Source organism: Notolabrus celidotus, chromosome 19 (genome assembly GCF_009762535.1).
Source record: "Notolabrus celidotus isolate fNotCel1 chromosome 19, fNotCel1.pri, whole genome shotgun sequence".
Lineage (NCBI taxonomy): Eukaryota > Metazoa > Chordata > Actinopteri > Labriformes > Labridae > Notolabrus > Notolabrus celidotus.
In genome coordinates, this window is record NC_048290.1 from 21,706,623 (window position 1) to 21,733,308 (window position 26,686).

The following is a 26,686-nucleotide window of genomic DNA, read 5'->3' on the forward strand; positions in this document are numbered from 1 at the left end:
TTACTAAAACGATTTCATTGTATTTAGTTTCAGACGTGCAATGTGTTGGTAATTGCTCTGTTTATTGTATACGTTAAATATGTGTCTAATTGTTGAGTTTTTAAATGTAAATATCTGATGTTTAGTTTTTATTTTGCACCATAACTCTTTTTTAATGGACGAGGAGCTGGAGTACCTCCTCCTCGCCGTCAGATGTCTCTAGTGTTTTGTCCAATCAGCTGTCCCCTCTGTTTTTACTTCTTGGTTGTTCAGCACGGAAGTTTTGTAACAGCAGGGTTATGTACACCATAGACATGTACACAGTCAAAGCATGAGTTAATGTTAACATCAATTTAACCTCCAGCTTTATCTCAAGGGAAATAAAAATGGTGAACATCGGGCTCACTAAAGTGGACGATGCTCTGGCAGCGAAACACCCGGTGAGTGTTTGATTTCACACTACCTCCGCAGTGTTATGTATTTAGATCTGTGGAGGACAATGAGTCCTATGAATGAGATGCTGCAAGTATTAACCTATCAACACATGTGCGCTGTATTATAAGATGGTATTGAACAGTTTTGCATTATCCACTGTTTCGTTATTGCTGCAATGTTTATTTTTTCTCACATTTTTAGGGTTTAGGAAGTTATGCAGCCTGTCAGTCTCACGCGTTCATGAAGGGGACTGGCACATTTATATTTGGTAAGGGATGCATCTCTCACTCAAGAAAAATGTCGTTTATTGCCTTTTTTCTTGTTTCATAGGGACCCACTTATCAGGCATTTAGTGCACTATACTGAATCATGTTTAGAAGAACTCATGAACAATCAACAGTAAACCACTAAAGACTCCTGTGATACAACACACACGTGCAATCCTTGATTTCCAGTGCAATATCTGAACAACCATGTGCAATATTGTAAATTATTCATAACATATTTTATTATATCCATCCACTAAAATTTGCACTCTGGCTTAGACTAATTAATTTATTTATAACTTAAAAGTACTTCTATACATTCCTTTGTACATAAAGTATTTATATTTTTATTTAGAATGTTTAAGGTTAGTTTTTAGGTTTCTATATTTATTGTCCTTACTGTCTTGTTGTGTCCTTACTGTCTAGTTGTTAAATACCAGTGTTCCATTCACCACGTCAAATTCCTTGTGTGTACTTGCTCACTTGGCAATAAAGATTTCTTGATTCTTGATTGAGTATTTCCAAACTTCTGCCAGAACATTTGCTGCTGCAAATGTACAACCACTGAGTTATAATTGAGGAAAGTACATCATTTCGATGTATTTCCAGATGGGGGAGCTCTATCTTCCTTCCTGAGGGTTTACTTTTTAATACTGGAGAATTACATGGAGCATGCTGAACTTGCAATAGAGCAATAATTATTCAAATAATATTGCTTGACTTATGGTATAACATTTAATGTAAACTAAAATATATGAGGCTGTCTGCTGTAGATCATATCTGTTTGACTTCACTTAAAACAAATTAAGAAATTATGAACTACAGACAGTTCAGTTAAATAACTTATATGAGTAAGGACTGAAACATACAGTATATAGATATTGTTTAAACAAGGATGCCATCATATTTTATTTTTGTGGTTTCCAAAGAACACATTTTAATTGTTTTGCCCCTGTTATTTGTTCTCTTCACAGTTTCTTCTCTATTATTTAAAATCAGCATATATGAAAATCGTAATGTCAGCAGACTAACTCAAAAAACAGGAACAATAATACCTGAAAAAGATAAACTTTGTGAGCCCAAATCCCTGCATCTAATAATCTACAAAATAGTGATACAAAAGGCTGCACATATTGACTTTACTGACCGGGTTTGCTTGAAAAGCAAACCCACGAGACCAAAAAAACCCTGTAGCTTTAATAAACAGTAGTAAAAATGACTGAAGTCGATGATGAGTGAGCTAGGGGACATTCAAATGTCATTCTTGTCTGTCAGATGTACAAATGGATGTGCCCTGTGTTTCTCTTACAGGTGCTGGAGCTTTATTTGCCATTCAGAAGGCTCTACAGAGGAAGCTCCCTTATCCTCTTCAGTGGAACCTTCTAATTTCAATAGGTGAGAAATGACATAAACAATTATTTAACAAAAAGCCACTCACAAACTTCCTCAGCTCACCTCTGTCTGTCCTCTCTCAGTGGCGTCTTCAGTGGGGAGTTATGCAGTGACTCGCTGGGAAACGCAGAAATGTACAGACCTTTGGATTCTGCTAGAAACTGGGAAAGTCCCAGACAGGTCGCCACCTCAGGGTGAGCTGCAGACTCTCTCATCAACCCTCTGCTTAAATGTATAAATATATATCATCTTTGATGCAAAGACAGCACAAAAATGTTAAACATAGGAACAAACAAAGTGTAAAGACAAACTAAAATCTAAAACAATAGCTTAATTTAGAAAATGTATATCTCTTTATATTTTTAACTTCAGTTTAAGTGTAAGATATATTATAAATAAAAGTCAGTATAACGCTAAAATAGACAAAATGAATCCCTGAGACAACTGATAAAAACTTTGACCAAGTCTTTAAAGTTGCTCTAAATTAAAGCCAGATGAAAAAGAGGGGTCTTTAATTTCTTTTAGAAATATGGAGAGAGCTTGTCATTTTGATACCCAGAGGCATCATAGTTTGGCCTCTTCTTCTCCTCAGTTATTATATTAAAGTATATCAGTTAAAAACAGCTGCCAGCCTTTATTCTGTATGTTGAATTGTGTCTGTTTTTCTTGCAGTGCCTAAACTGGAGGAACCAAAAAGACCCGAAAAGACTAAATATGGGGACGTGATGGATTAAAAGTAGTTTTAAAAAGCTTGTGCAACAACTGTAAATATATACCTCTTTTCTTTAAAAGTAACACGGTGGAGCGTACCATTGAATCAAGCTGTATGCTGAATGTGATATTCATGCACATAAGATTTATTTGCAATACAACACATGTATGAAGTATCTTGTCTTTTTTGGGGAGAAGTGGGCATGTCCAAGCTGTTGAATTTCACAACAGCATTACATGTGTGGATGAACAGATGAGTTTCCTGAATCAGAGGTCAGGCATTAGTTTGGGTTTTTAGGAGGAATCAGATGTTAAGCTTGTGATCCCGTATTATAATGTTTGACATGCAACTGAATTCACACAGCCACAATTAATGGCCACTTCCTGTTTTCAAGCATATCATCTTAATTCACACATTAATCGTTTAATGAGATTTGTTTTAGGTTACAATGTCAAACCATTATGAAGTGATACATCCAGTGAATAGGTATACATTAACTCAGGGAAGCAGTATTATCCACATGAAACCATTAGCGGTTTTTCCTCTCCGCCACTGCGTGTTCAGTCATCCGTCTTCAGTTCAGTGCTGATGCAGTGAACCCTTTGACCTCTCAGGATGAATAAACATTAATCCTGATTGGACATGAAGCAAGTTGGCATCAATGCAAAAGCATAAATACCACGAGGTGAGGTGCTAATTTAGTGCGACAGGGTGAGAACTATTTTGGGTAAATGACAGACTTGCAGTTGAGGTGAAGAAGGGTTGCAAATTCAGCATGATGTGGAAGAAAATTTGCCTGATAGTAAGTTAAATCAAGAGATTGAGATGAGAGGAGAATCAAAAGTTAAAGTAAAAGAGATGTTTTTTTTAAATCAGATCTTCCTTCATCGTGACAATGGCTGCCTTTTAATGATTTAACATAGATTTGCTTTACAAGGAATTTTCAAATCCACTCTTTCTTTTAGTATTTCTAAATAAGCAGCTGTAACTCAAATTCAATACAGTAAAAAAACACATTTAAGCACTCGTTTCTATCCTGTTCACATATTCTTATGACTAAACGTGTGATGCCTAAGACGTATTGCCAAAATACACTATTCAGTATGAAACCAAAACACTGATCCACCCTCCCATCATTGAAACAGACACCCACCCACTTGTTCATTTGCTCTGCATCACAGAGAGGGTAAATGAGGACAGTGTATCATGAGTGGAAAGCATGCTGTGTTTAGACACACCCTATGTTAAATATAAGAAACAAGCTGAGCTAACAAAGATATGCCAAAACTAACATCACAGTTACAAGATCAGAGGCAGTAAAAAAGTTACAACTACTGTGGGTCAAATTATTGTCTCCATTTAAAATGTGTAAGGTATGTGACCTGATAACTGTGCATATGTTGGCATTTATTTAGAACGCAATATGTTGCATATGTGCATTACATTGTAAGTGCAAATTAAATTGGACCACTCTCAATATCTATATACAAGAATTGAATTTTATCATGGTACACTACCTATCGTGGTTAAAAATACCTTTAAACCTCCATAGACGGAGAATACAGCTGATACCTCTTTGGAAAGCACACAGATTTAAAGTTACAACCATGATTAATTTAAAGCTACTGTGAGGAATTTTTAACTGGTTATGAAACAGACTAAAAATGTACTGTGATGCCTATGACAACAAACACCATCAAGACCAGCATTAACAAGATTGACTATTTTTATATTGTAATTTTTAGTGCCTTTGGCCATTGTTAGGGGGTAGCTCTCAGGTCAGATGATTGAGAGCAGTGAGTGATACATTTGACTGTAGGGATGGAGCCATACTTTTTAAAACGAGGAGGCTAAACTGGGGCATTGACTTTTGCAGTGGTGGCATCAAGTATTCCTGTGTTGTTGCTTTTAGTTACATTTAAATGTGCAGAAAGCCACAATCAGCCTGTTGCAACCCAGCCCAAATAATCTATTTAACTTGAGTACTGCCTCAAATAAGGTGAATACCCAATCACTGCTCAAGATTTGGGGTGGCCACTGGAGTGGACAATCAGATTGTATGGGGGGCATGGTCACCACTTAGAAATGCCCCTGCTGTTAAAAGAAAACAGTATAAGATTTGTGTAAATCAACACTAACAGAAAGTCCCTTACAGGAGCTTTAAATTCACCATCCACTGGTTTTACAGAACATTTTTACACAAAAACAACACAAAACTACAAGCTTATTAATGTGTAAAACTTTTACATTTCACAGCAGCCACAATCCTTTCAAATCTCAGTCCAGATCCTGCAGAGCTAAACACACTTGCTTTGTTGAGGATTGCTCTAAATGCATGTTAACTAAAAAAAATAATTCAATAAATGTGAGTTAATTTCTCATAACCTTTGATCTATGTTGACAGATTTATTGTGTGTTGGTTAAAATGTCCACCAAAGACTGATTAAGATTACATTTAGCTATTTTAAACCAAATGACCTCCATATCTGAACTAGTTTGTACAAGTATGTAGGCAGCATACTTTCTGCTCCATGCAGAGCAGCTCTGTGAAACAATAGAGTCCTTTAGCCATGCTTTAACACTTCCAGTGAGTGATGCGGACAAAGTCCAGGTATTTAATTCTTGGATAACAAGCTCAAGAAAGTCTTTAGGGGATTTAAAGCTGAAGCTCACACTGGTGCACATTTTTACGGTGTCTATAAAAGAAAACGTCTGATTGGTGATCCTCATAGATTTTGGCTTTGGTTTAACGCTCTGTTTTCTTTTCTCCATCTTTGTGTAACCTGAATCCACCCCCGCTCTTGTCCACCCACTTCAATTCAAATCTGATTTTACACCTCTGAGATTTAAAGGTTTTGAATCCTCTTTCATCCAAACAAAAAAAAAAACAGGCTTCATGAATTGAATAAGCTCTCAAATCCTTTGTCACATGCACACTGATGCCGCTGAAGGAAAAGACTTGGAGGAACAGAGAGCAAACAGGAGATAATGAGGGAAGAGACTGTATATGTGTGCATGAGGATGTGACTGTGTGTGTTCCATGAGAGGACTGACAGAGGAACCCTACATGTCCTACACAACACAAAATGTGGTATGGACTTGCTTTCTGGTACGCTTGGTAACCATTGGCATGGTTTACTGAGCGTGTGTAGAGAGAGTGTGTGTTTTTCTGCCGTTTTTTTGCAGTGGCAGCAGTGCATGTGCGTGACTACATCCGAAAACAGAGATGTGGATAGCTGGACTGAGCACTCATTTGTCTGACCCTGTGAGTCCATCGAGCTGATCCACAACTGGACATTGTGCACGTCTTCTTCTCCTCTTTCTTTCACTTTGTATTTTTCTTTGGTTATATAAGTGTTTGCACCAGATTATCAATCAGGGAAACAGATTACTGATGATCTTGATCTATACCCTGAAACATGACTATTGTGTATGTGAACAACTGATCCATTCCAGCCTGGAGTCATAATCAATCCCCACAAATCACTGCGTTAACAACAACTGGTGTGTGATTGACTGTCAGAGGGAGGGGACAGCGTGTGTGTTTGTTTTGAGGTGATATATTGATTGTGTTTCCTCGCTGTCACTCACTAGAGTAGAGTGTACAGTGCAGCTCATGAGCATAATGAGGAAAAAAATGTGATTCAGAATCTGGTTTGACAAGGAAAATAACAGCATGCGTGAGGTAATGTTTAAATTACAGAGAGTCCTTTGGGACAGAGTGACAGTATCTTCGACAACAATCACTGCTCGTGCTTCAGCATGGAGTACGTGTCTGGGCAGGTTGGAGACAAACACGGGTCTGTCTGTGCAGAGGATGAGAGTTTCTGTGACTGAATCATTGCTGAAAACAAATACAAACAGAGAATGTCTCCCCGAAGAACCAGAAATGGTTGTGACGTGATGTACATCACATTCACATCTCAAAACTGAGACATGATTAAAGGGTCTTTGAGGGAGGGGGGAGATAGATTCATTACTTCCTATTGTTACTTGATTGCAGCCTTATTTAAGACAATAAGATAAGGCCTCAGGTAATTCTGAGGGACAGTGTTGATATGAAGGTACTTGCTACCGGCAAAGTAAAGCCAAATTAAAAATCTAGAGTTTATAGTATAAATTGAATAACAGTGGTTGACTTTTTGGTATAATTTCCATACAAAATGCATTAAAGAATGTAACAGTGGGGGAATGGGAGCAAAAAATATTCAGTGAAAACTATTTGAATAAAAGTTTGAGATTGTGAGAGATATGGAGCGTAAAAACAGCATTTGCATGAAATAATGCACAAAATGAACATTATTCAATAAAACAAAATGTACAACCCCTTGAATTGTAAATTGAGAGTGCTGCAATGAATAGGGGTGGGAATAGAAGGGTTACTCATGATGCCATACAACACTAAAAAATTGATGATCAGTGTTGGGGGTCAAGTGTTACAAAGTAATCTGTTAGAGTACTAAATTACTTGTATGCTGTAATGACTCAACACATGTACAAATGAATGCAACAGCCATCTTGGTTGTATTGTACATTTTATACAGTTTCAAAAAAACATCTTTTACTACTTAAAGATTCAAGATTCAAGATTCAAGAAAGCTTTAGTGCCAAGTGAGCTCGCACACACAAGGAATTTGACGTGGTGATTGGAACACTCGTACTAAAAAAACAAGACATTAAGGACACAACAGATACAAATACAAAAATTCTAAATAGAAATAAAAATGCTATCTGTACAAAGAAAGGTATAGAATTATCTTTAAAGACATGATATGATATTGTTTTGTAATTTAGTACAAATGTAGAAATGTTAAATACAGTGTTTAGGGCTATATCAAGAAATAACAATGGTGTACCCTCTGGATGCCCCTCAAATGTATAAAACAGAAAAGCACCCTATGGACACCCATGTAGTTCATTAAGTCATGGTATGTTATGTTATTTTATGTTATGTTTATTTTGTACTATAACCAATAATATAGAAATAAATAAATAGTTTTGTGTTTTCCATTTTCATAATTCAATATCCAGAACAAATGGTCAGATAAATATTCACCACAATGCCTGGCCGCTCTTTTGTTAACGCTGCCTCAATACATTTGAATTCACCCTAAACTGTGAGTACAGGGGTTTGAAGTAGGTGCCCTTGTTTTTTTGTTTTCGCTCCTGTCCCTCAAACAGCCTGAGTACGCCATTGATAAGTAACATCTTTCAATCAACACCATAAAGTGGTACATGATATGGTTTAATCATTAAAAAGACCTATTCTATTTAAGTTAAGCTGAAGAGTTTAAGTTCAACTGTTGGTCCTCATTTATCAGTCATCTTAAACAAAGGGATTCTGTTCGACGCGCTGACTGTAAGGTGATAGTTTCCCCAGCTCGTTCTCATTATGTCAGGGGTGGGATATGATCCAGGTTGTATGAATAACGTCTCTGCGTTAGTAATAACAAAAGCACAAATCAAACTGGAGTCCACCTCAGACCTGCACCAATGAGCGCAGAGCTCGTGCGCACTGCGGCCAATGGCTGGTCCCGGGACGCTGGCGCACAGCCGTTTGAAGGGCGGTCCTCTCCAAAAAGGAAAGTCTGGATCCCGGAGCAGGGGAGGTTGGGTGGGAAGGTAGAGGCTGGATTATTCGGTGTATTTGTGTCTAGAAGTCTTCACACGGAGAAGTATTCTGCTGTTCAGATAGTTTACAGTCCGGTTAATATTCTGTATTCTCCTCTGCTTGTTTATCCAAAGTTAGTCTGCTTGTTTTTGAGGGTTTCTGATTGATAAGAGATTGGAGCTTATCATGGCTTTGATAGCGACTGACCAGGGCTGCAAACTGAACGGGACCTCAGCGATGTACGGCAGAGTGGGACCAAGAAAGGAGGTTTTACAGGGCAAATCAGAGAGCTTTAGATGTGCCAAAACGCAGCCCAAAGAGACCGAGTATTCAACAGATGGTCTGCCTAAAGCTTTCCTGCACAGCTTGAGGACTCTGTTTGACATTCTGGATGACTCTGGACGAGGCTATGTCCACATCTCAGAGATAGAGAGTCGCTGGCAGGGCGCAGACACCCGGGACCTGCCCGGTGGGGTGCTGGGCTGCCTCAGGAGGGTCACCCCACCACATGGCTGCCTCACCTTTGAGCGGTTCGTGGCGGGGCTGCGGTACTCCATGCTCAACCCGGAGAACAGCCACCACTTCAAGGCCCAGGCTGCTGTTCACCCGCAACAGGCTCCAAAGCAGCAACAGAAACCGGCACCGCTGTCTACATGCAGTGTGGGGACCCGGGTGGAGAACAAGGTCCGACCGCTGGGGCCGAGCAACGTGATAAACACCCAGCAGCAGCAACAGCAGCACCGGTCCTCCTCGCTGCAGAGCCGGATCAGACCGGAGGAGGGGCCCGCGTACCCCGCGTGTGGAGTTGCACAGTACAGCGCGGGCTACGAGAGGTCCGGGCGGAGTTTGGAGCGGAATCCAGGAGCTCCAGGGGGCGGGTGTTACCGGGCCGACCCGGGTCAGCCCTCCAAACCCACACAGCCCCAACAGAGCCGGGTCAGGTCCATCGAGTCGCTCGCTCTGGAATCACCGCAGATCCAAGGACCAAGTGAGTGGAGCATGTGAAACATACCTGTCAGTGCATGTGTGTGAGGAGGGTCAGGAAGATGAATGAGGACTCCTTTAAACTGTCAAAACCCAAACTCAGTAAACTCTGAGAACCACATATTAGCACTTATCTTAACCATAACATAAACAACAGTTGTTGTCACCTCACTTCTTAGAATGAAAAGAAAATTGACACATAAGTATTAGTTTCCCAAAGTGTGTTATAAGCAGTGGTGGACAAAGTCCACAGCTTCATTACTTAAGTCAAAGTATAGATCCTCCTGGTCAAATATTACTCCAATACAAGTGAAAGTTGTTCTGTCAAATTATTACTTGAGTTAAAGTACTGAAGTATTTGCTTTTAAAAATACTTCAGTATTCAAAGTACTTTTTAAAAAAATCTCAAAACTTTGTATTTTTTCAATAGCCTACATAAGTGCAGTCAGGAATACATAAGAGTACATTCCCTTACATTATGTTTATTTAGAAAACATTACTTGAAATCTCTAAAAACTATACCATGGGATAAAAACAGCAACTAAGTTACTCCAAGCACAGACACCTTAGTTTGAAATGTTCTCTGATTGAAACAAATGTTACGTAGCTCAACACACTTTCTCAGGTTGGACAGTGAATGTTTGTGTGTTTGGACAGAGTGGGAGACGGGGAGAACATTTCAAATGATACTTATCATTCTTCATTTCAAAAACCTCAAACACGGGCTGAAGATATGGCCATGGGTGCTCAGGTGGAGAACTATAGACATCATTACCACCTCTAAATGTACTGCCTGATCTGAGTGAAATTAGCTCTGTGTTTGCTCCACGTTCAACTGTGGAGACGCACGATATAAAGGGACGGCTAAACCACTGAGACAAACCGAACTACACAAACACATTTTACTGTCTTAGGGATCAGATTTCAGAAAAGAGAAGGAAATTCATGAGCTGACTTAAAAGCAAAAGTAGTGAGTAACTAGAGCACTGATAGAAATGTAGTGGAGTAAAAAGTACAATAATTGTCTTCTGAATGTAGCGGAGTAAAAGTAATAAGTTCCCCCAAAAAATAATACCCAAGTAAAGTGCAGATACTCAAAAAATGTACTCAAGTACAGTACTCAAGTAAATTTACTCTGTTACTGTCCACCACTGGTTATAAGCATGATCAGCAATCCAAAAGACAAAAAAAGAATAGTCAAATAGTTTTATTTTTATGAATATTGATCTAGATACCAGAAAAGTACTTGAATAATAAGTAGAGCTGTTGTCTCTCTTAGCACAGAACACTTCAGACTAAAATCCCATGAGCATGCTTTTGATTGCATGCATAGCTGAGCTGATATCTCCACTGCCAGCTTCGATCTCACATTCAAATGGAATTAAATGCAGTGATCCGTGTAGTACACACAAGTGCACAGAGTCTGCAGCGTGCCTGCATGTCAGGATATGTCATGCAGAAGGAGGCTTATAAAGTAGAAACCTTGTAACTTTAACAGGAAATCTTTTCTGTCAACAACAGTTAATGTTGTTGGCTACACAGTTCTCAGGTATCAGGGTTATGTCACAGCTTGAACAGGCTGTGTTTAAGGGTCTCTGCTGCAGCCATGGGAGTCCAGCTGAATAATTGCCGTTGTTAACCCCAGGCCAGGTCAGAGGTCGTGTCAGAAGCTCCTAATGGAATTTATCTTTCTCAAGGGTCTGGCTCGTTCCTCTGTCAGAGGGGCCACGACATGATGCCCCCCCCCTGACAGACGAACGTCTATGGATTAGTTGTATGAAAAATCTCCAGTTGGCCTGCCTCATTATCTTGGTCATACACCCAGCCTCTCACTCTCATTCACACTCACTCCTGTTTAAATTCCTCTCAGAAGAGCTCTCTCAACACTGTCACTGTGACTCTACTAGAGTGTGTCCGAGCTTGCCTGGTCTCAGTGAAGCCAGGCCTGTCTGAAGCTATAAGAGTGACAGTCTCACACTCCCTCTGTCGGGCCCTTGGGGCTCTCACTTCTTACATCACTTGCACTGAGAACAGTTTTATGTTTAACCCAATGGAATGATGGATGGACGCACATTATGACCAAAGAACAAATACTTAACTTAACTTTAAAGAGATGCTCTGATGATTTAATGATTCTAATAACTATAATTTAGAATGGTATTAATCCCCACTCTAATACTTTATGAAAAAGAAATATACACAGCATGACATTATGCTAGCAATGACCAACATTACACTCTCTGCGATCCCCACCCTGTTTTTTTACATCTTTGTTAGGCAATCATTTTTTAAACCCAGATCTTTTGGGGCTATTGGTAGTTATAGAATTGAATCATGGCATTGGTTAGTATACCTGCCGCTATAAAACTGAACTTTACGTTGTATCTGAGGCCATACCGATAATGGTATCTATTTACTGGAATCAGTATCAGAACAACTTTTTCAGTTTGGTTAGTATTTTGTTGGCTCAGTTGAAATATAAGGAAATCCTAATGCGGCAGTTACTTCAGAGGTGTCAGACTTCATTCTAAATCAAAAATTACATCTCAATTTAGAGAAACAGAATTCAAAGAAAGACCCCAAATGCTCTAAATTTAATTGTTTCTGGAAATGCACAATATTGGATATTTGATGATAACCTATATGCTGATATTTTCAAAAACTCATTGTGACTGATACCAACACTGGTACCAATTCAAGTACATCATTATCCTGGTGTACAATTAAATTGGTAGTGTTAAAGGAGTGTTGTTGGGCTCCTCCTCCCATTACCTGTGCCTGGCAAGCATTGCATGTGGCTATTTTGCTGAAACTTTAAATTTCAGATCTGCCAATTCGATAATGATTATGCCGATTAATATTGTCAAAAAAAATGTGTGCCTATTTTTAACATTTTGAAAACCAAACTGTCTGTATTGTCATCTTCATAGTCATATCGGAAAAATGTGGCATTAAATGTATTCATTAGGTATGCACCAATGAATCGGCGGAACATCGGTATCAGTTGATATTTACCCTGTTTTCAGCCAATCAGCATATAATATGCCATACACTGATGTCAGCAGCAGTATTTTAGTTATGTTTCATCAATTAATTGCTTGTAAGCTGGTATACCTAACTGCTGATTCAGAGCTTTTTTATTGGGCAGATGAAGTCACCTGTGGGACACACTCAGATTTTTGTTTTCTTGCTCACACTTGTAAGAAAACGTCAGCAGTGTGGGAGTATAAAACCGTCTCTGAGAAAGATCATCGAAGACATGTTCCAGTGACTTTCAAGAGAAGGAGCAAGTTATAAATGCATCAATTCTCAAATTTGATTTGAAAGAAGACACAAAGATTGCAAAAAAGACAGAAAAACTCCCCAGCAAATTACAAAAAACAACTGACTATTAGCACAATTGTTATTACATCACTATCACCATTAGCCCTGATTTTAACAATCGCTGCATCTCTAGGATTTACAAGTGAAGCATAAATTGATTAAACTATTCTGTGACATGAAATCTTTTTAAACCTTGAATTTCAGATTGTGTATTGGCAATAATCTGACGTTATGATGTGCATCATCAAACAGGGGTAACAGTATTGTAAACAACAAATAGAGCCCTAAGTAAGTCTCTGTTCTCTGTTTTTTTTTACACCGTAGGCACAGTAGAGGTCAGAGAGTCTGATAGCGAAAGATGAATTACATCAATGACAGCATCCTTGTGTACTGGCTCTTAAGTTTTGATCCTGATTTTAACCCCATCCATCTCTTTCGGGTGAACCATCCTGCGTCCGTTGCTCATGTGACTGAATGCAAACAATTACCTGCTGTAAGTTTTACACACATATTAATATGGATGCATACTAATGTTTTCACAGTCCCCGTACTTTGGACCGTATAATGTGACCGTTCTGTAATCTCTCACATGCAGCCAAACCCTGCTGGATAAGCCAGATTACAGCAGAGAGGCCGGGGCTCACTGAAACATGGCAGTAGTGAAATCCTACCCATCATCACAAAGTCCCAGTAGTGGTGTGCACTTAAGTCTAAAAATCTTATCATGATAAATCCATCAGTGGATATGAGAGCGATACGAAGAGGAAATATGGCAGAGGATTCAGAGCAATCAGAAGAGCTGTGTGTGTTTCAGCAGAGATACAGAACATTCAGACACTCAGTGAGAAAGTGTTCACATCGAGGAGATCAGAGCTTTAATGAGAGTTAGAGGGTAACCAGGCTAGAAGTATATTTTTATATGTTGAATTTTTGAACTGAGTACTGCTTTAAAGTTAAGTTAGAGGGCTCTTCTGCATACTTGGTTCCAGTGGATGATGAGTAAAGATCACTATAAAAGCCACTACAGAGCTGTTTTGAGCTTTTCAATCAGATGCTATGTGTCAAGTCTGGATGTTGAATTTTCTATTTTTCCCCAAAGTGCCAAAATAAGTGTTAATTACAAGTCTGAATTTCTGCGTACCATCCACTGTAATCTCTGTTCGTCATGCAGCCTTGGCTCATTACGCATTCTTTGAGTTTCTGGAAGTACTTCATGTGTGACTACCGTGATTAGTGTTATCTCTTCAGTGTGTTCCAGCTTCAACACTTCACATACTTCTTCCTTTTTTCTGAGCTCATCTTCAGGGCAGTGCTCAAACAGGAGAGGGTGTACATTAGGGAGTACAGCACAGTTAGTACCACATGAATTAAACGTTTTCATGAACATCAAACTGTGAAATTGTTTTCAGTGTGCTTCATGTCCATGAAGCCATCCTGCTTTGTTGATGATAAAACACACATGCTGAGGACAGCTCCCTCCTGTGGTGTACTAGTAGCCTGAACACGGTCAGGACCAGTCTATGGTCAGGACTAACAGATGAAGCTTTTTTCTTCTACAAAGTATGACTGAAAAAGCTTTCAGAAAACTGTCTTTATTTCACTCTATAAACTGATAAGTGTGTTGAAGTATTTCTAGTGAAGATACTTTGACTATTTGTGGTTGAATTTGAACAATTGCCAAACATCTGCTGTGTTGCCAGGTCTGATTGCTGTAGAAACACCTGTGTTACCTTCCATGCCGTGCAAACTGGTACATGTTCACCGATTAGGATAATGCAATTTGACAGTTTGGGTGTTTCCCTCTGATGCGGGGGAAAGAAAAATAATACTTATAGTTACTTGTCATTGCATGCCCACTGTAAAAATCATCCAAATGTCAGCATCGTCTTCCTGAATGATTCCAGTGTGTAATTTTTTTTTTTACTTTTTTCTCTCAGGGTTGTACAAAGTGTGTTTTTCCCTCTATTGTGACCAGTAAACCGCAGTAATAGAGAGCATACCGCACTCCAGTGTTGTGCTGAAATTGATTCAATCTGTCTGTTTCCCATTCGTCTAGATGGTGTTGTGAAATCAGGTTTACCAAGATCCCAGAGCGAATCTGCAACAGGATTTTCAGGCGGCTCCAGGCGACACGGGCGGAGTCGGGATGAGCAGAGGCGGCATACCATAACCAACGGTGTGGATTATGGAATGGTTAGTACACACACACACACACACACGCAGACACGCAGACACGCACACACAAACACACACAAACACAAAACAATCTCCACAAGGTGTCTTAAAGGTTTTTATAAAGGTGTCACGCCCGGGCCTGCAGTCTTACTAAGGCATGTGTTTACATGTCACTTAAGATGTTTACGTTGTGTACATACTGTATTTGATTAATGGCTGCTTCAACGACAAACCAGGTAAAAGGTGGATTGCAGTGATGCATGTATCTGCTGTGAATCCACCCAGTTTCTATCAATGAACTCTAATGTCTCCTAGAGTTGTATCCACACTTTCACAGTACTTTCAAAATATCATCCTCTGTGATTGCAGGTAAAAACAAATACCTGAAATCTCTGAAACCCCTCTTAAACCTGCACTTCCGCGTACCTCTGTAAACATTGTATCTGTTGTGGATTAAGCCAGTGAAGCTCATACTTAGACTATTAGAGAATAAACCTAGACACTGTGTGGTTGATTTTGAAATGAACACCGTTTGAACAGAGTATGGTAGCAATTAGTGAGCTCCGTGACTCTGTGTTTTGAGTCATCTCTTCATTCTCCACTCTGTTGGAATAAAACTAGTTTTCAGTCAGATAATAAATCCCCCTGTGTAGATTTGGATGGTATTTTTTTTCCAAGTGCTTTGGGCATTTTGGACTTAACTGTATAAGATAGTTGAAAAAGGGAGAGACAGAAAGTTTGGGTAGTAGAGAGCAAGAATTGGATGCTCTTTTGCCCATAGTGATAAGTCACGTTAAGAGAATATGTTGGATTTTTTTCATCTAAAGTAGGGATTTATATTTTGTATTTGTTTTATTTCTAAAGGGACTATGAACACTTTTGAACATAAATGTTACAATTTGATTCATTGTACAAGAGTTAGCTTAAAGGTAATTTAGGTCTTCAGTCCATTGGCAGTTTATCTGCAGACTCTTTGATCAGCAATCAGCTGTATTGAATAACAATATGTTCAATTTTGACTGATTATTATTTTTTAAATCAGTACACAAGTGTGTACATTGGAATTTAATGTTTAAACAACTAGGAAATAGTCACTTCAGAATATCCCTACTCATAAGTAACAAAGTAGAGATAGTGTAAAGGGTTAATAGTTTCGGGATTTTCAAGAGAAGGTGCCAAAAGACATGAACTGTTTAATGAAATCACATGTAGGTTTCTGCACAAGTTGGTCTATTTATCATCAGCTTCATAACACACAACTTTTTATACTATTTAAAGGAGGAGTTGAGATTTTCATATTCAAGTTTTGCATGTTAACTTTTGTTTAGAAAATATAATCTCTACACAATCAATACAGTTTTGTAATAAGTGATCCTGAATCAAAAACAATATTGTTCTTTCTTTACTTTCACTAAAACGGGATGATTTGAAGCTCTCCAAGATGAACATCTTTTGCTACCAGACAGTTTGTCTGACCTTTTTTCAATGATGTGATCGGTCATGGTTATAGTCTTGATTAGCAGAGTGTTGTTGAAACAAGTCTTTCATTAGTCAATAATAACTCTGGTGTTCTTGAAGACAAACTTTGACCATTTAAAGTCACAGTAAGGAAGTCTTTGTTATCATATGTGGAAGTTATTGTTTTTAGAGAATGCTCAGAAAGTATTTTATTATTATAGAGAAAAGTAGAAGGAGCATGAAAAAGTTTTCTAGCACAGGCCCTTCTCCCTTTCACCTTCCATTGGCCCCCTCATTCCCCTCCCACCCCTCGGCCTGCTGCCTCTCTCTCTGCCCCTCCCACCCTCCAGTCGGAGCTCATGCCTGCCCTCACTCTCCGTCTCTTTCCCTGCCTCACCATTTCTCACACTCTCTCTGGCTCAACCTCCTCTCCCTCTTTCTCTCCCCGTCTGTCGCCGTCTCCGTCTCCTTTCCCCCGTGTCTGGAGAGGTTGACTGTCCCCCTCCTCTTCCTCCTCCCTCCCTCCCTGTCCCCTCTCCTCCTCCTCCTTTTCCTCCTCCTCCTCCTCCTCTTCCCCCCTTTCCCCTGCGGCCCTCCCACCCAGGCCGACTTGGCCCGCTGCTGCCCTGATGGTAGTGAGCCGGGTCGGGCCCAGGGGCCTGGTGGAAGTAGAGGACTCTCTCGGGCGGCCCGGCCCTGCTTGGACGGCTGTGTGGGCTGCTTACACCACCGTCTTCATCCCCCTCAGCAGCAGCCTGTACAGCAGCAAGGCGCTGCACTTTTTCCTCTGGGTGAGTAGGACCTCATGCAGTCGAGGAAAAGAAGAGATAGCTGTTACGGATATATTTCTGGATTTCAGATGTGCTTCAGGTTGTTTTAAGTTTGAAGAGTTGTGTTTGGTTGTGTAACGCAATTTCATGAACTTGGGAATGTGTTTCCTCACTCTAACTTGTATAAACCGAGCTTGAGGTTGTAAATCTGTGTGAAAACAATATTTGAAGGATATTAGACAACTTATGTATTGTCTATAGTCGCCCTAAAGTGAACATTGACCCTTTGTTTTCTGTTTCTTTGTCAGTTTAAGTATATTATCTTGGGATCAAGACGTTTTTAGGGACGCAAAACATCCAAATTATAGAACTGTATGTGCATTTTTTGTGTTTTCCTGCAACATATAAAGTCAACGATTCATTTCAAAAGTAAAGGAGAGGTTCTTGATGAAAAAAAGTCTCTATAAGGAAGTTTTTGTGAGCTCTAACCTGTGGAGCGAGAAACTGATATGTCAGCTGGGAGAATTTAATAAGAAAGATAATTTCAAACGTTTCTGAAAATGAATTGTCTTCCTTTTTTTCTTTTTTATACGTGGATGCTTTTTATTTGTTTTATAACTTCTACCTTTTGATTTTATGCAAATAGTCGGACAAAAGGAAGAATTTTAGGGCAAAAGGTTTGACTCCACAAACGTCTGGCTTGGATTTTCACACTTCATTCACTAAAAAAATTACCTGAAAATAGTGAGGAGGTTAATTGTGTGTGCATAATTTGCAGTCAAAGCCTTACACCGTCCTTGTGTCAGTGACTTTTCATCATGTGTGTTGAATCTCGGCCTCGGTTGTATTGTCGAGCTCTAAAGGTTCAGACCGAACTGTTTCATGTGTCTTTGTACATGCGGTTAAAAAGCCTGTTATGTTGTTCTTTGTGTTTGTAGAGAAACAGCTTGTGCAACGGCTGTCATGTTATTGTATCTGTGAGGTGTATTCATGCATGCTCATTCAGCGGGCGCACACACACATACATGAACAGACTTTCCATTACCTTTCTCTCTCTCTCTCTCTCTCTTTGCTCCCCTCTTTAAACACCACTGCCTGTGGACCATCACACATTCATGCAGTCTGACACTGGGTCATGCTTTATTCTAAACACGGACCCTGCCCCTCCTCCTCCTCTTCCTCTCCTCCTCTTGTGTACCCTTCCTTCACACTCCTTTTGGAAGGAGCACAAATATGTTAAACAGGGTGGATTTTCTTAAACTTCTCTTTTAGCATCACTTGCCCCTGTGAGAGTGTGTGTGTGGAGTGTGAGTGTGTGTTAAACTTTACTGATGAGCGCTGGTCAGAGGAATGTACTGAGCCACACAGGGGCCGCAGTGATGGAGCGATGGCTGGATAGAAAGATGACACACCAGGTGGCTGAATGCCAGCAGCGAGGCCTGAGCTGTGACTGTGTGTGCTGCATGGACAGCCTGGTCAGCACAACTCAATGCACACACACACACACACACACACACACACACACACACACACACACACACACACACACACACACACACTGTTTCTCTTTCAAACACACACACTGGGGCTGCCATAGTTGAAGTGGGTCTGCTGTTTACCCCATTCTTAGGTTGCTGCGTGGTTGCCATGGCGCTGGACTGATTGCTTCTCTAAACATTGTTCAGGATGGGAGAGAGTCGCGCACAATTGGTGCGGCGCCATTGTCTCCGCCTGCACAAAAGAGCGTGCTGCAGATGCCCATGTGAAAAGATGGGAGTTTGTCCTCCCTGCCGGCTGATATCAATCATCAGATTAAATGTTGGCAGCAGTCACAGAGCTCACTCGGTGATGGGATGGACGATATGCAAAAAGGAAGTGTTCCTTTTCAACGAGTGAGAGCTCAAAGTGACTTTTATTTTTTTTTCCTCTTTTCTTGTCTCTTCCCCCCTTTCCTGTCCCCCTATTCATCCTCCAACATCCTCCCTCGCTGTATAACTTTGAACCCACACAGTTGAAACAAATGAAAGAGCTGGAGCAGGAGAAGGACTCCCTGCTGGCGGGCCTGGAGGTGGTGGAGCGGGCCCGAGACTGGTACCAGGTCCAAATCCACAATGTGACAGAGAGGCAGCGGCAGGTCGGCCAGAGCTCACACTGCACGGTCAGTCCAGGACTTTTAGCTCAAATGTTCAGTTTGTATAGTATTCTACCTTTCTATCTCTATTCCATCTATTATTGTGGATATTCAACTTGTTGTGTTTTGTCTGACATTATAAGGTGAGTCAAGACCCCTCCGCTTCAGGTCAGGGTCCTGCTCACCATGTTATATGCACATGAACAACCTGCTCACTATATATGATCACTTATGGAGATATTTCCAACCCATACAAAACAAACTTTTAGCTTAGGCTAAGGGTTAGTTAAGGTTGTACTTAAGGATTTGTTAGGGTGTAATAAAGGGTTAATTGATGGTATATTTAACTGTAAGTTAAGGGATTGTGTTATAAAGTGTTAGTTAAGTGTGTTAATAAGGGTTGGTTATGAGTGTAATAAAGGGTTAGTTAAGGGTGTTATAAAGGGTAAGTTAAGTGTGTAATAAAGGGTTAGTTTAGGGTGTAATAAAGGGTAAGTTAAGTGTCTAATAAAGGGTTAGTTGATGGTGTTTCAATGGTTAGTTTAGAATGTAGCAAAGGGTTAGTTTAGTGCGTTATAAATGGTTAGTTAAGTGTGTTATAAAGGGTTAGTTAAGGGTGAAATAAAGGGTTAGCTGAGTTTTTAATTAAGGGGTAGTTGTGGGTGTAATAAAGGGTTAATTAACTGTGTAATAAAGGACTAGTTAAGTGTTTAATAAAGGGCTAGTTAAGTGTTAAATAAAGGGTTAGTTGTGGGGGTAATAAAGGGTTAGTTTAGGGGGTAATAAAGGGTTAGTTTAGGGTGTAATAAAGGGTAAGTTACAGTATAGTAAAGGGTTAGTAAAGGGTACAATTAAGGGTGTAATCAAGGATTTGTGAAGTGTTTTACAGGTTAGGTAAATGGTTTTAAAAGGTTTAATAAAGGTAGAATGTTATATTTATGTATATTTTAATATAATTTCTGTTCCCTCCTCTCAGGATTTCTTCACTGAAGCCAGTCAGAGTCGCATGAATGTTCTCATCCCCAAATTGCAAGAAGTCAACCGCTGCCTTAATGACCTTATTACCTGCACTGGGATGGTGAGTTCTACCTACACGTCGACTTTGTTTACTGTGTATAGTTCTCAGAGATGGGATGTTAACAAATCAGGAAACATTATTCATATCAAAGTATTGTTCAGGGAAACTAATTTCTAAACTCTGAACAGGCAAAGCAGAATGTGGGAAACTCGGTGCGTTGGAGCCATAAATTATGACTTTTGTCGCTGCTGATATTTGAATTGTATCTGGGTCCTCTGTAACACTAGTCTCTCTTTGTTTCCTAGCAGTCGTTTCCTTCCAGCTCTGCTCAAACAGCAGCGCTCTCAGCTAATTCTCAGCTTCCTGGTCCAGCTCCTCCACAGGCCATCCAGAGACTGAAGGACCAGAACCGTCTTCTCACACAGGTTTGAAACAGTTTTTTTTTTTATATATATATATAACTAGTTTCAACCAGGTATTGCTGTTATTTTCAGTCACTCATTTTGTTTTTCTTTTCTTTTGGCTCATTCAGGAGGTGACAGAGAGGAGCGAGCGGATCACCCAGCTGGAGCAGGAGAAGTCGGCCTTGATAAAGCAGCTTTTTGAGGCACGAGCTCGTAACGCCCAAGACACCAGCACCATGGACTCCACCTTCATCTGAGCACAGTGACACTCCACCAAACAACAACATAAACATCTCGAGTGTGTTACTGCGAGGAATCATCATGGAGGAAAACTTATATAAGACTCGAGCTGGCTGTTGTTTACCCACTTTTGTAGCAGTGAAGCACCTTTAGCCACAACCAGCATGTGACCACTCCACTTTTAAACCAGAGCACGTACTACCTAGATGTGAACACGGAGGAGAACCTGACCCGAGGACTTCTTTCACTCCCTGCACTCAAGCTGATAAAACCTCTGGAGAAACCTCTCGGGTGTCATGAGATCCTATCACTCCACTCCACAGGATTTTGGCATCTTCACTCCGACTCCCAAATGATTCTGCAGCTCGAACGCACAGGCAGCAGAAAAAACCACAAACTTTTTGATTCTCAAAGGTATCAGACAACAGGTGGACAAGGTGTCTTTTGGGATAATATGCCATATTCTTGATATTAAATATGAAAAATATCACCAGCTGCTTGCTGTGACCTATCAAATACATATTCTTTTACTCTTTGAAGCATGATCAAAATGAAAATTAGGTACTCATTGACCATGTCTATCAGTATCCCCTTCTTTTTAGTGTCTGTCATTAATGATGCGTTTACTTGGCATAGGCTTTCTGGGTTGTTTAATATGAAACGCAAGTCGACAGAAAGTGCTGAAGGAGCAGTTTTTTATTATAGTAGCATGTTAAATGTTACAATGTTAGACTTTTTGATGTTTTTTAAGATTGAAAAAAAGAGACAGGAGGGCAGCTACGAGCCATAGCGGTGTAGAGGCAGAGGCGGATGAGAGAAGTTTGGAAGTTTGCACGTAGAAGAGAGGAGGGGAGGATTATAAACGTGGTAGACGGTGAATGTGTCGGAGCCTGAGCTCCTGGGTTGGGAGAACTTTTCTGATGCCACATCAGAAACAAAAAAAAGAAAGAAAAACATCACTTTGGTTGTCTAGTCTTTAAGGGGATTCGTTGCATGTGTTGTTTGGATCTTCTGAAGAGATTTGTGTTTGAAAGCTGGAGATTAGCACAGGTTTGTCGTGTTGTAAGTGTCCCTTTATACCAGAAACGTTTGATTTAGACTAAAACTTTAAAAACATGCAGCCATCCACCAGTTTACAAAGACATATTTAGTCAGTGGGTGGTGGTAGAAAATAAAACATAGTAGTTTCATAATGGTTCTGTATGGTACTGATGGGATATCTGCACATAACATTTTGTAATGTCTGTTTCCCACTTGTTTGAATGTATGTTTTTTTGCTGCTCAAACTTCATCATGTGTGAGTGAAACTCTTTTCCTTCTGCTTTCTATCGAGACACTTTCAATGAAATGTAAAAAAAAAATAAATACTACCAAAAATTCTGACCATGCAACGTCTTCTTTAAGGTATTATTAATGCCGCACATCAATAAGTCCTTACACTTCCATTTAAGGATAGAATATTTTGGGCACTGGTGACCTTATGGTCTAAGCGCACCACATACAGAGGCTATAGTCCTCGTCCCAGAGGTCGCCAGCTCGACTCCAGACTGCTCCCCACGTTTCCTGACTCTCTTCAGCTTACCTATCAAAAAGGCAACCCCCCCCCCAAAAAAAGAATATAATTTTTATCCTTTAATAAAAACACATCCTAAAATGTATATAACATAAATTACTGCATTCACTTTTCTTTCTATAGTTTTTTTAGTACAGATCTTGCGGCAGACGTGTCGACAATTTTATCAAAACATCTCCCAACCCTCCACAGAGGAGCCTGTCATAACCCAAACTAACTTCCTCTTCCTTCTACTTTTCTGCTCTCTCGTGTTGATGGGAATGATGATGTTTGCAGTTTCACACAGCCAGCATACCACTTATAGAGCAGTAAGAGTTCCACTTCACATGAAGTGTTAACAAGATGATCCATTCTGCTTAGATCTGCTCTGATTCCTTGTCATAAATTAATCAAATATCCCCTGAGAGAGAGGATGATCTGATGTAATTCATGCAGCACTTTTGCACTTCAGCCTCAGATGTGATTAGCTCTGCTTTGCTTTTAATGAGCTGTCTGACTGGAAACTCGTCCTGAGTTTATGCAGAGACGTCATGGAGGAGTGCACAGGGGCGGGTCTGGGGAAGTGGCCAGGGGTGGCATGGGCCCCCTTTGAAATCTGACTGGCCACCCAAGGCACCTGTCCAAAATTCTACATTATGACTGATGTAAAAAGAAAAAAGAAAAAAAAAAAAAAGATATATATTATTGATTTGTCCATTCTGTGCTACAGGAGAAACATGGCCGTGCAAGATGGCGGCCTCCATGGAAAGGGATCCGCTCCTATGTAGATCTAAAAGACTCACTTTAAGTACATATTTTCATATTCAGGTGATTATACATTAATTTAAACTTACTTGCAAACATTATCTCCCCCTTCTACCAATTCTTTTCTGCTAAATTATGTTAAACACCACACACTGCACGTTTATATTTTAGAGTTTTGTTCCCCTTAACTTGGGATTCGAGTTGTGCTGCCTTTTTTCTTATTTTTGAACACTACTGTAACTCAGGCCAAGCACTCTATTGAGAATCCTCACTGGTGAAGTTCAATATCCCTCTTTATCCATCCCTCTGACACTTGGTTTTATATTTGAGGCAACACTTCTAACATTATGATGGTTATGAATTAAGAAGCTTTTTGAAAAAAGCTTTTTGATATGAGAGTTCTGAGTGCGAAAAATGAATGTTTTCCAACTTTGGCAGCATGTCGTGTGTTTCCTTTAGGACCCTTAACTTCAGCAGGCTTATCTAGAAAGAAGCAAAATGACGTCTGAAAATGCTAGTTGAAGTTTCTTCAGTTCTAGCAACTGCCTCTAATAAGTGTCTCTTCTTCAAATCTCCATTTAGATGGTTTTATTTCTCTTATAACTCTAATTCAAGTGAATGATTTGTTTATTCAAGCTTATATATGCTCTAAATCAGGGGTTCCCAAACTTTTCAGCCCGCGACCCCCAAAATATTGGTGCCAAAGACTTGCATCCCCCACTGTCCCTCAAAGTGACTTCATGTGACTTTATGTAGCTGGTCTGCAGAAATTAGCCTACCTATACGAGCATGTAGCTGTGCTTCCTGTGCCATTATGAATTAACCTACTGCCACTGATGCTTTTTATAATTAACTGGTCACTAACACTAAATGTAGGAGTCATCTGGCAACAAATAAAGGCAGAAAACTCATTACATTTTCTATTTTCATGGTTTTATTACAATTTTAGCTACTATTTGCGTCCATATTTTTTACTATAATGGGTTCAGTGTACTATGTTTAGATCATTATAAATATATATATATATTCTGGAAGATCTCATGACACCCTATTTGTGTCACACGACCCCCAGGGGGTCCAGACCCACTTTTTGGGAACCCCTGCTCTAAATCATCATTATATAAATTGGATGTGAGTTGTTTAACTTTGGTTCCTTCCTTTTCTTCAAACGTGTTTGAACAAAACAACAAATACTAGCCGCTTAAAGGGAATCTCTTCTATTGATCTGAACAGCAATGTGTTGTGCCTTGCAGAAATATGAACCACTGAGGTTCCTCAACTTCAATAAGAACTATCAAAGTCTTACACAGTTAGAGAAATGCAGCTTCAGTAATCTCTGATATGGGCCTGCTGTGGGGGAGAGACTCAGCTGTGGTTAGTAGCAGTGTGTGTTTCTACTCACATGCAGAATTTGTCAAACCCGTGAGAATCTTCTAACTTGAAGGCGGGAGACACATCTCCTGTGAATATGACACCAACACAAACAAGTTCAGAGACAGACAGACAGACACACACACACACACACACACACACACACACACACACACACACACACACACACACACACACACACACACACACACACACACACACACACACACACACACACACACACAGGTAAACAAACCTGGGTCGAGTTTCCGCAGAGTCAAGCTGTTCAAACACACACAGAACATCAGTCTGTAAAACCACAATCAGTTCTGATAGATCTATGGATAAATTATGGACGATAAGACGATTCATATTGGTTTATTTGAATAACTTTACTATGTGCTGACTATATCAACAATGACTGGAGATGGGTCTGATCTAAACAGCTGTATCATGAGATGATCTGCACTTTGGGAGCAGCACAAACCAACCTGATGGACATCACACCTTTAACATGTCACTCTCATGTAACATATTACACACTCTTACACTGAATTGAATCAGAAGTGATTTTGTGGACATGTTGCATCACTTGTTTACTGACGATTTTCCGTCAGGCACCATTTGTTTGTTGCATCATTGCCAATCGGTGTGAATGGAAATAGGCTTTCAACAATATGTCCTCCACACAAACCTGCCCTACATTTCACCCCCATAGGTCACTCTCATGTATATCATCCTTATTTTATGATTATTTCATTTTTTAAACTAAACAATGTGAATGATGTTTATGGGCCAAATATGAACATTGTAGCATCCAGCGGGAGATCCATCCCTCATCTGAGTGCTCTGATTGGATGATCAGACCGGAGCAGGATCCCAGAAGAGTTGGGTCATCTTCCAAAATATGTTTTCCGTTTTATGCAATTTGATGTAGAGGCTCAGTTTTTGCTCAAACTGGGACGAAGGTACACAAGAACAACAAGGACCAGGTGGAGATCAGGGACAGCAAGAAGTTTGCTGCAAGTCGCCTTTGACCAGGTGAGTCTCATTTTTGTTCCTTTAAATCAAAACTGTACAAACATTTATTGTGCTTGAAATGAGTTTCAGACTTTCAGCAGTGTCTTTCACTGTTGGCTTAATTAGATTGTATGCTCTGCAGCAGACAACACTCCCTTTATACAGGCAGGTTGCACATTTACATGTCACCCATAGATACAGAGATAGTAATATGTGCCGCCTGTTGACTCTGTGGAAACATATAGGAGTACCTGCAAACAATCCTGCCCTTTCATTAAAAGCAGATACAAACCACAGCCATGTCACTGTGTGGCCCACACACTCTGCTGCAAATAAGATAGTGTGTGAAAAAGGAAATGGGTTAAAGAGAGAGAGACACTGTGACAGTAATGCAGAGAAGGGGATCACTTCATTAGTAGACTTGGAACTGATTAAAGGTAAGAGGATACATGGATATGATTTACATTTGACCTCTGTATGATTCTTCTTTTCATTTTTACTACTTTTTATCATATTTGACAAAAAGGGTTCATCACATTGATTGTGACGTTTGACTTGTTTTCACTGTCATACCAGATTTTTAATCTAACTATTTCTCTGAATGAGGACTAAATTTGTATTTTGATCCACTTCATTATCTCTTTAAACATGTTTTTCTTTTAAAATTTTCACAACTGTGCATGCCAAAGACTACTGTTTAAATGCTCTACAGTGATCTGAAGTTTTATCAACATGACATTTTTTTGTTATAGACAGTATTACGGTCAGGTTTATCATTTTGCTTTGGTGATATGATCTTGAAGTGTGATATCTGATAAGACTATTTTAGTAAGTGTCAGTTCCCTTCTGCTAAAACTTCTCTTCAGTGATGAGTGTTAAAAGTCCACAGAAGTTTAATTAGTCACACATGGTACTTATCTCACTATTCAATAGCTGGTGCTTTTATACAGTATTTTCTCTCTACATTGGGTGAATGATATGAATATATTTTTTTAAAGGAAAATTTTATGGCATTTTTGCCTGTATTCGATAGAACAGCTGAGGAGAGACAGGATATGTGGGGCGTAGAGAGAGGGGGA

General features: G+C 39.8%; 2 protein-coding genes across 3 annotated transcripts; both read left to right on the forward strand.

Moving 5' to 3' along the window:
• Positions 1–224: 224 nt before the first annotated feature.
• Positions 225–2,957, forward strand: tmem141 (transmembrane protein 141). Its single transcript, XM_034709657.1, has 5 exons — positions 225–419; positions 616–682; positions 1,992–2,075; positions 2,156–2,266; positions 2,745–2,957. The coding sequence occupies exons 1-5, from the start codon at positions 366–368 to the stop codon at positions 2,804–2,806; spliced, it is 378 nt and encodes a 125-aa protein (XP_034565548.1). The 5' UTR covers positions 225–365; the 3' UTR covers positions 2,807–2,957.
• A 5,313-nt stretch (positions 2,958–8,270) lies between these two features.
• On the forward strand, positions 8,271–22,283 carry sapcd2 (suppressor APC domain containing 2). Of its 2 annotated transcripts, none has more exons than XM_034710451.1 (6): positions 8,271–9,383; positions 14,760–14,896; positions 19,118–19,264; positions 20,214–20,315; positions 20,564–20,680; positions 20,788–22,283. In XM_034710451.1, exons 1-6 carry the CDS (start codon positions 8,582–8,584, stop codon positions 20,914–20,916), a joined length of 1,434 nt encoding a protein of 477 aa, XP_034566342.1. In that variant the 5' UTR covers positions 8,271–8,581; the 3' UTR covers positions 20,917–22,283. The 2 variants fall into 2 exon arrangements, with proteins under 2 accessions (XP_034566342.1, XP_034566341.1); XM_034710450.1 differs by having other exon boundaries at positions 8,299–9,383; positions 20,561–20,680.
• The last annotated feature ends 4,403 nt before the right edge of the window (positions 22,284–26,686 follow it).

What these genes read in the sequence shown, in the direction of transcription:
- tmem141 (XM_034709657.1), top strand. Translation starts at nt 366, where the DNA reads ATGGTGAACATCGGGCTCACTAAAGTGGACGATGCTCTGGCAGCGAAA. An exon ending in CTCTGGCAGCGAAACACCCG is followed by an intron (nt 420 to 615) that starts GTGAGTGTTTGA and finishes TCACATTTTTAG; the next exon opens with GGTTTAGGAAGTTATGCAGC. An exon ending in GACTGGCACATTTATATTTG is followed by an intron (nt 683 to 1,991) that starts GTAAGGGATGCA and finishes TTTCTCTTACAG; the next exon opens with GTGCTGGAGCTTTATTTGCC.
- sapcd2 (XM_034710450.1), top strand. Translation starts at nt 8,582, where the DNA reads ATGGCTTTGATAGCGACTGACCAGGGCTGCAAACTGAACGGGACCTCA. An exon ending in TTATTACCTGCACTGGGATG is followed by an intron (nt 20,316 to 20,560) that starts GTGAGTTCTACC and finishes TTTGTTTCCTAG; the next exon opens with CAGTCGTTTCCTTCCAGCTC. An exon ending in AGAACCGTCTTCTCACACAG is followed by an intron (nt 20,681 to 20,787) that starts GTTTGAAACAGT and finishes TGGCTCATTCAG; the next exon opens with GAGGTGACAGAGAGGAGCGA.